The 10,156-nt window shown below is 40.7% G+C and overlaps 1 protein-coding gene across 1 annotated transcript in view; it reads right to left on the bottom strand.

The window, feature by feature from the left end:
• Positions 1–959: 959 nt before the first annotated feature.
• Positions 960–10,156, bottom strand: part of LOC126412158 (N-acetylglucosamine-6-phosphate deacetylase) — a 128,591-nt gene continuing 119,394 nt past the window's right edge. Inside the window, exons 8-9 of the mRNA XM_050081617.1 lie at positions 1,263–1,501; positions 960–1,175 (exon numbers count right to left, since the gene is read on the bottom strand). Of these exons, the coding sequence (XP_049937574.1) occupies positions 1,281–1,501 (221 nt within the window). The 3' untranslated portion in view covers positions 960–1,175; positions 1,263–1,280. The remainder of the gene's footprint in view (positions 1,176–1,262; positions 1,502–10,156) is intronic.

Below are 10,156 nucleotides of genomic sequence, written 5' to 3'. Positions count from 1 at the left end.
TCCAGGACCATTTTCTTTGCTTGTTCCACATTGTATCAGCAACTGATGTGCTAGGGTGTCCAGGGCAGTCGTCGTTTTCGATATCCTCTTCACCCCCTTTGAAATGTTTACATCACTCGCAAACTCTTGTCTTACTCATAGCAGATTCGCTAAAAGCCAGTCAACACTTCAAATATGGTGCTGCACTTTATTCCATTTTTGAAGCAAAATTTAATGCAAATTCTTTGATCCACCATTTTTTAAAGTAAGAATTCATCAAGCACACAAAAACATCTATAATCTTTTCAACTGTCAATAATAAATTAACCATTCAAAACAGCTGAAACTGCAAACATACATCAGAAATGTTTGTACCAACAGGATGAAAAATGTTTTTGAAAACTGTATGTCTTAAGCCCACAAAATTAAAAAAATTCTGATTACTTTTTGATCACACCTCGTGCAATATCAACTTTGTCCCCTCCAAAGTAACACCACTGTGTGTGTGTGTGTGTGTGTGTGTGTGTGTGTGTGTGTGTGTGTGTGTGTGTGTGTGTGTGATAGAGAGAGAGAGAGAGAGAGATGGCTTATTAGATTGGTATGGAACATAATAAATGATGATGTGTACCCTTGGCAAAATCCTATCCTTCTCCCAAACAAATAGTGTCACAAGTGAGCACGTAACCCCATCTCATCATTAGGACAAATTTCTTTGATGCACTTACACTATAATAAGATCTGAGTGCAACTGCTTGTGTATAACTTTAAAAAGATCAGAGAAGGGTAATATATCAAGGAGGGGGCGGGTGAGGAGGAGGAGGAGGAGGAGGAGGAGGAGGAGGAAAATAAATAAATAAGGGACTAAATAAATAGTTCATGTCTGCTGTGGCTGTATGATAACCTTCACTTAGCTCTTGCATGTGTAGTAGTTGAGCTTTGAGTGTATCTAAATTTCCATGTAAAGAAATTTTAAAAAACTGTTATTTGTATAGAAATATATTTATTCAATGAATGAACAACTTATTTTTATGCAATTACCAACAAATAAGAATATATTATGATGAGAAACTATTCTTACATTAGCTGTTTCAAGTAACAAATGTGCACTTCTTCTGTTTCCCATTTCATGATATAGTTGTGGCTGCGCTGAAATGAGATATGCTTCACAGACGTCTTTCACCAGCATCTCTTGTAGTCTTAAAGAAAATGAACTATATAAAAAGAGCTTTCACCACAAAAGGTAAGTGTCAAGAAAAATATTAGATGAAGTATCATACTATTACCTTATCTCCTTTTTTAAATCACTTTCTCTTTACTTTACAAAAGCAAGCAGCCTCCGTCTTGCCTTCAGCTTGGTAGACGCATTCTCCACTGATCCATGTTGACCACAAATCCATATCTTTTCCCAGAAAAATAAAATCAGCATCTGCTCCAAAGTGAAGACTCCCTTTTGTCTGGTCAATGCCCAGTGCTTTTGCTGGGTGCAATGTTGCAGCTTCTAGGGCTTCCACTATACTGCATGCTGTTAAAAAAAAGTGTTTTTCAGTTACTGACTTAATTCTATAAATTTCACAAGATCCGCGTCATCATCAGAAGAGGGGGGGGGGGGGGGGGGGGGGGCAAGAACTCCTCATCCAGAGAGACACAGCAGAACAAGGAGGAAGCTTTACGTTTAGTATGCTGCAGAGATTGAACTAGGTGTTGGGAGTGGGAGTGGGTGGGGGTGGTGGTGGTGGTGGTGGTGGTGGTGGTGGAGGAGGAGACAGGCAATCACAAAGACAGTTTCAAAGGCACCGTCCTAGTATTTACTTTGTTCTTGTGGCTTTTACCTCACACCTCCCAAATGTGAGTCCAGGATCTTAATTCACAATGTTTAGTGACAAGATGAAATTTGATAACAAGGTACGAAGTCTCCACATATGTCACACAAATTTTAGTACATCATTTCATTTTTGTTCATGTACAACTGCACTATTATTTGCCTCAAACTTGTCTGGGATCCCTAAACTTTTAGAGCATACTGCTGTATCAATTACTACACTCCTCTCTCCACATGTTCCAATAACAATTCCACTTATTTGCCTCATCTCTCAACCATGACCTCATGTTATAAATAAGAATTAAAGATAAGATTCTTTGAAGGCACACAGAACACCTAATAAAAGAAGATTCTATTGATAAAGTATAGCCTTGATGTGATGTTTAAAGCTTTCCCGGCGTACTGACTCTGCGCCACTACTACAGTGGCATTCACCTGAAGATGGCCAGAAGACTCTGCGCCAAAATATCGTGGCAGGAAGTTACTGATATCCGGCAGTTCTCCCGTGTTTTTATGGAACAAGTATAGCCTTAATTTGGTTCTAACACACAATTTTGCAGATAAATTATTATATAATTCACCCACAAACCAGTACAACATCTGAAAATAAAATACAATATCTGTATCTTTGACCTCACAAACTCGGATTTTAGCTTCTCCAAATTCCTTGCATGGAAAAGTTTGTTCATAGAAGTTTAATAATTTCACTGATTTCAATAATTACGCTTAAGTTCCCAACCTCATGTACATGCGAATTCAGGCAGAAGAAGGCTCAAACAATGAATTTATTCACCTAAATGGCATGTTAAAACCGATCCATGATTCATTACACCAGCTTGTAAGGAAACAACTACGTGCGAGAGATGACGTAGAATGATATACATTTTGGTAACAAAAGCACAAGTTCATTAACAAGCCTGTTAAGTAACCAAATTTTAACATAAAAGATTAATTTTGAAATGAAAAATGCATTAATTTAAGAAGGAAATATTTGAAAAGACATAATTCAAAAAGTCTAGCTCACAAATTGATTGTGTGTCCACAGAGGTGTTTTCTGTGAACATAGTAAGAGTTAGGATGGATAAAAGAATCTACTCACCAAGCGGCGGCAGAACACACACATAAAAGAATGTTATAATTAGGTAAACCTTCAGAGCCAGTAGCTCCTTCTTCAGGCACATGGGTTGAAGGGAAGGAAGAGGGATGAAGGAAAAGGACTGGATAGGTCTAGGAGAAGAGGCAGATTTCGAGAAAGTCTTCCAGAACTGTGGGTCAGAGGAGACTTACCGGATGGGATGAGAATGAAAGACATTGTTAGGGACGGCATCGGATGAGAGTCTTTCTCCTTCTTGTCTGGTAAGCCTCCCCTGACGCGCAGTTCTGGGTGATTGTTTTTGTTGTTATAGTAAGAGTTATTGGTATGATGATGATGAACACATATACTGTAGTGGTTATGGAAGAAGTTTGTTGTTCAAAAGACATTCACTCTAAAAAATGTATTAGCTCACAAGACATGCACTAATATTTGTATTTTACTGTATGTTACAGTTCAAAAAAGATATTTATAAAATGCAATAGTGCCCTTCATTACTCCCTGAGAGTCTTTAGCTCTTCATTGGTTCTGACAGTAACACACAAAAATAATTCACAAAACATAAATAATAACCCAGAAGGAAAAACTTAAGTTACACGAATGCACCAAGCAATTTCAAAGCTAAAATATTGAGACTACATTTCCATAAACAAAATTTTATTGAAACATTCTCTTTTTATGCTCATATTCTCTAGTTCATTCAACTATATAGTATGGTATATACAAATGAAATTTTATGGCATTCAATGACTGTCTTTTTCATGTTACCCTCAGCATGTCAATGATTGTTAGCCCCCCCCCCCCCCCCAAAATCTCAAATGTGTTCAGCTGAAATGAAGTTGGCCCCACATCATCTACAAATTCTCATATTTTATGATATTCAAAAATATATGTTTATGCTTAGGCATATTTTTATTTCCATTAGTAATTACAATCTTAGTGATGATTAGGGCTGCGTCTCTTAGGAATTCATGAAGTTTGTAAGCAACTGGTAAAAAATGCTTTGGCCTTACCAAAGAAGGCCTGTTGAGGAAAACTCAATTTGCCAACTTTCATATAATATGAGCACCATACAAGATTCTACCAATCTGATCATTACTTACAGTTGGCAACAAAAAATATCTTAGGAATTACTGACTAGCAAAGATATAATATTTTACGAAACCTTTGGCTTCTAAATAAACAAAAGGAAGTCAAAAGTTGGGAGCAAGAACTGGAATGGGGATAAAACTCCACAATTAATGCCAATTGTAACAGAATAAATATGTAGACAAATAAATATTTGTCTTTAAGAAGTGAAATGAGTGAAGATAATCAATGGAACTGTATTTAAGATACATTAATTTCCTTCATGCTGAGACAGACTACAATTTGAACCAGATTAAAGAAACACTGCCTGCTCAAAGTGCAGGTGGTGACATTCCAACAGACTACAAACAGTGAACTAGTGTTGCTCTATGGCAACTGTCAGTGAAGTATCAGCAGAAGTTGTCAGGCAAGGTGAGGTCCCACTAAGTACGGGTAAGGATGGAATGTGGCCAATGAATAACACTCAGTGGGATGAATGGCTGACCACGTGACCATGAAATCAGTATGGTTTCTAGGCTATCGCAGTGATATACCTCCAACAATGGAAGTAGTCTTATCAGTTTACAATGCAACAAATATGGAAACACCATTCAAAGGGCTTCCAAAAATGTCTATCATGGTGGGATGCTAAAAATGCCCCACTTTTGTTCTAGATATAATCAGAAGCCCTTCACCAGGAATAGATCCTTACATGTGCCACAGAGTGTACTGAGATGATGAAGCAGCCTCCCTGTAAACAGTACTCCAATAAGACGATAGTGGGGCAAAATGTTGATGTTATCAAAGGTAACTTTAATTCTTGTCTGGAAGGCTGTGCATGGAAACCACAAACTTTTTGAAAATTTTATGTTAGTGTAGAACTATAAACACACTCAACAGTCTGGCATAGTAAGTAGAGGCTGTCTAGTACAACTGTTGCTGTACTCGAGTGGAATATTATAAATTACAGGACCTCCGAGGGTGAGACAACCTTTAACAGAGCACACATCTTTTTAATTTTCTGAAGGGGGTAGATATCAGGTCTAATCATATCTGGATAGGGTTCTGTCTATTTTGCTAAATATAGCCTGCAGAAAAAAATAAGAGCTGCAGGTAGATTATTAATTTGTGCATACTGAAAGACTAAGATGTCTTTTATGGTGAGTGGTAACTTAACATCTTATTTATCGTACTCCGTGTTTTAAAATACATTCAGTAAATGTCTAGTTTTGAAATCTGGTTTGTCTTTAACAGAAACTTTTATTGCTCTATGTATATCAAAATGTAACACCAATCCCATTCTTGCCCAGATACTGAAAGCCTTGTAGACTCAGACACAAGTTTATACACATCGGTTTGAGAGTATATACAGTGATTAAGTTTCCTTTCCATTTTATGTTGAATCTAAAATCTAAAAATGACTATTTTCTTCCTGTCCCATCATCTTGATGTCAAGACTTCATTACTGAAAGCTGAAGTTTTAATTCATATTTTACATGGCAGGAAAATAAACATTTCTATGCAATAAGACGAATGTTAGAAAATGTTCACCTAAAAAAGCTGTGCCTCAAGCATTAAATGTCCATACAATCTCTAAAGTTTGATCCTACAAGCAGAATGATGTGAGGTTGCAGAAGTATAGTTTTGATTGAAATGGGTAAGTACAAATAATTTAGAGGCTGTTAGTGTGACCTCTACTTTGGCAGGATTGCACTGGAATGATGAATGGATAGCCTGGTAGTCATTTGATGTATCGCCATGAAAACATCACTGTTGTAACATTCATTTCTTGTTTGTCAAGTACAACAATTAGGATGATATTCAGACAGGCCATCGTCCTCTGGACACAAGCAATAGGAGGTGTGCAAAGAGGTGTGGCTGTCAGCCGGCAGCCCAATGCCATGCAGCGATTGATTGGCCAGAGCAATGCCGATGGTAGCAACTCGGCAGTCGTGGGCAGCATGGGGTGGGGCATGCAGAATCAGGCTGTGGATCCAGCTTGAATGAAATGGCTCATGAATTGGCTCACAGTAGCAGCAGTGTCTGCCAAAATGAGTAGAGGCAGGTAGGAAGGAATTGGCCCACATAAGTGAAAGTGGCTGAGTGGCTGCATTGCACTTTGATCAAACTGTAGGCCACTAGATGGCTTGCTGGTTGGAGGACACAAAGTCCACAGTAGCAGAGTCCAGAGGTGGAGAATGGTGGATCCACATCGGATCATCACAGGTTCTCCCTCTGACCTGGTGGCTGGTAGAGTGCAGAGCCTCTGTCTAGAAATGAGGAGTATTTATATGAGCTTGGCCCATCACTGTGTTGCTAATGTATCGGTTTTTGTCATCTAAGTCATAACAGAACAATGGCTTGGACATGAAGCAATCTCGTCACCCACACCAAGAGGCTTTGCCTTTCTACTGAATCAATGCTATTATGCATATGGTCCCTTTGTCTGGCCGTAGCATGTGGTAACTGTCTTGACACATTGGGGAAGTTCTTATCACATCAGTCGGTAGCCCCTGATGTAACTTCACCTAGTCGGCCCTAACTGGCTCGTTTCCACAGCCTGTTGTGTTAGCAGTGGAAGGTGTCTCAATTTTACTCAGCTGTTCCCAGTAAATTATTTGCAGCAAACAATAAGTATGAATATGACTGACTGTTTGGTAGTTGGCTAAAGAGAATAATATATTGTTCAAATTTGATAAATCAATACCGTGTGCACTCATTGAAAACTTTACTTTTTGAAATAAGAATATAAATGGAAAGAAAAATGTTAAGAGCCTACTTAGCTGCATGCATTCCTATAGTTCCTAACAATTAGTAAACAGGATGCCGAAACTGCGACATTTGAGAAAATCACTGAAAAAGAGTAAATTATCTGCCAACTGAGCAGATACTAAAAGTTGATGAGCTAACTTGATAGTAAATAAACAATTTGATCAACATCTTGGCATATAGCACTTATCAAATCTGGATGACGGAGGTAAACTATTGTAAGTGCGAAAATGATGATTTTGAGGTCATTATCACATGTGGCTTGTTTAAATCATACTTTTTTTTTAGAGGTAAACTGTTGTATGTGTATATTCCACAGAAGAGAAATTCAGCAATGTAATATTATAGTACGTACAAGCAGAGCTCAGCGATATGCAATGGTAAGAGATCAAATGACAACTGAGCTGAATTTAGTCCACCACACCCCTTATCATATTGGCTTTTATGATAGTTTACCTCTCAGTGATACATTACTTCTATATTATCATATGAATTGTTGATCATGTGCAAATAGCAAAGGGCTGTATGTCTTTATGTTAGGAGCAGTATTTTATGGAGGACTTGGAAGAATAAAATGGATACTATTAGTGGCAGAAAAAAGGGATCATGGAATTAATGCTTAAGTTAGTACAGGTAAGCAAATGTATAAGTATTTCAAGTACTTAAAGAATTAATGTTGTATCCTGCAATCTCAATGCATGATCAACCGAAAACTTTCAGTCAGTATGTATAGCTATTACAAATTGTACGACATTATTTGTTGTGATGGAAAGCAAGAAAGCTCTTTATGTACATTCCCCAATTTAGGAGAAAAATGATCTGGACACTTCAACACCAGTCAACGGTATTAACATTGTTGAAAATTTCTCAGAGCCTAAGACAACTACAAAAGCAGCTCTCACTTCTGACAAAAAGACCACCAGGGATGCAACTTTCAATTTTCATTTTGGTTGAGGATTTATTTATTGGCAAAGATCAAAATAGTTTAGGTTATGTTCTTTTAGATTTGAGTGTGTTAGGACAAGTTTTGCAAGATGCTGTGTCATGGGCAAATTGGCATCTCTGAGGACTCATCGGCAAGGACTGGACTGGCTAACAAACTTGATATTCAGTGCGAAGTTTGCAGGCTCTCGACATCATTTTGGACTTCTGAAAAATGCAAGAATGACTTGTTTGAGAGCAATGTTAGATTCCTGTATGGAATGAGGTGCATTGGGAAAGGATTGACTGCAGCTGAAGTATTATGTGCAACGCTGAACTTGCCAAACCCACCAACCAGATCAAGTAAGTACACAGAAGTAATTGGTGAATGTGTCAAATCTGTTGCTGTTGCTTCTATGAAAGCTGCTGCTAAAGAAGCAGTAGAATTAAATAACACAACAGACGTATCTGTGGCAGTTGATGGCACATGGCAGAAGAGAGGTCACACATTAAAAAAATGCAGTTGCAACTGTCACTAGTGTTGACACAGGTAAAGTTTTAGACATTGAAGTGCTTACTAAATACTGTCATCAGTGTAAATCAGTTGATGAAACAAGTGAAAGCCATAAAACAAATTGTGCTAAGAAATATGAGGGAACCAGTGGGGTTATCGAGGCTACTGCAGTTGTTTCTATGTTCAGATGTTCACAACAGGAGAGAGGTGTGTGTTACACTGAATACTTGGGGGATGGTGATTCAAAAGCTTACAAATCAGTAGTGGAAAGCCAACCTTATGGTAATAAACAGATTGTTAAGATTGAATGTGTGGGCCACGTTCAAAAACGGATGGGAACACATCTCCGAAAATTGAAGCAGACAAAAGGAAAAGAGAAGTTATCATATGGAAAGATTCTAAATGGTAAAGGAAGACTTACAGACAAAAACATCGATGAACTCCAGCATTATTATGGAATGGCAATAAGAAACAATACACATGACCTACAAGGGATGAAACGAGCAGTGTGGGCTACATTCTTCCACTGATGATATACACTCCTGGAAATGGAAAAAAGAACACATTGACACCGGTGTGTCAGACCCACCATACTTGCTCCGGACACTGCGAGAGGGCTGTACAAGCAATGATCACACGCACGGCACAGCGGACACACCAGGAACCGCGGTGTTGGCCGTCGAATGGCGCTAGCTGCGCAGCATTTGTGCACCGCCGCCGTCAGTGTCAGCCAGTTTGCCGTGGCATACGGAGCTCCATCGTAGTCTTTAACACTGGTAGCATGCCGCGACAGCGTGGACGTGAACCGTATGTGCAGTTGACGGACTTTGAGCGAGGGCGTATAGTGGGCATGCGGGAGGCCGGGTGGACGTACCGCCGAATTGCTCAACACGTGGGGTGTGAGGTCTCCACAGTACATCGATGTTGTCGCCAGTGGTCGGCGGAAGGTGCACGTGCCCGTCGACCTGGGACCGGACCGCAGCGACGCACGGATGCACGCCAAGACCGTAGGATCCTACGCAGTGCCGTAGGGGACCGCACCGCCACTTTCCAGCAAATTAGGGACACTGTTGCTCCTGGGGTATCGGCGAGGACCATTCGCAACCGTCTCCATGAAGCTGGGCTACGGTCCCGCACGCCGTTAGGCCGTCTTCCGCTCACGCTCCAACATCGTGCAGCCCGCCTCCAGTGGTGTCGCGACAGGCGTGAATGGAGGGACGAATGGAGACGTGTCGTCTTCAGTGATGAGAGTCGCTTCTGCCTTGGTGCCAATGATGGTCGTATGCGTGTTTGGCGCCGTGCAGGTGAGCGCCACAATCAGGACTGCATACGCCGAGGCACACAGGGCCAACACCCGGCATCATGGTGTGGGGAGCGATCTCCTACACTGGCCGTACACCACTGGTGATCGTCGAGGGGACACTGAATAGTGCACGGTACATCCAAACCGTCATCGAGCCCATCGTTCTACCATTCCTAGACCGGCAAGGGAACTTGCTGTTCCAACAGGACAATGCACGTCCGCATGTATCCCGTGCCACCCAACGCGCTCTAGAAGGTGTAAGTCAACTACCCTGGCCAGCAAGATCTCCGGATCTGTCCCCCATTGAGCATGTTTGGGACTGGATGAAGCGTCGTCTCACGCGGTCTGCACGTCCAGCACGAACGCTGGTCCAACTGAGGCGCCAGGTGGAAATGGCATGGCAATCCGTTCCACAGGACTACATCCAGCATCTCTACGATCGTCTCCATGGGAGAATAGCAGCCTGCATTGCTGCGAAAGGTGGATATACACTGTACTAGTGCCGACATTGTGCATGCTCTGTTGCCTGTGTCTATGTGCCTGTGGTTCTGTCAGTGTGATCATGTGATGTATCTGACCCCAGGAATGTGTCAATAAAGTTTCCCCTTCCTGGGACAATGAATTCACGGTGTTCTTATTTCAATTTCCAGGAGTGTACTTATACATCATGGTCTTTGTCCACCTGGTGCT

Source organism: Schistocerca serialis, chromosome 7, assembly GCF_023864345.2.
Source record: "Schistocerca serialis cubense isolate TAMUIC-IGC-003099 chromosome 7, iqSchSeri2.2, whole genome shotgun sequence".
NCBI lineage: Eukaryota > Metazoa > Arthropoda > Insecta > Orthoptera > Acrididae > Schistocerca > Schistocerca serialis.
The sequence above is the reverse complement of the archived record's forward strand: the minus strand, read 5'-3'. Positions and strand labels throughout refer to the sequence as shown.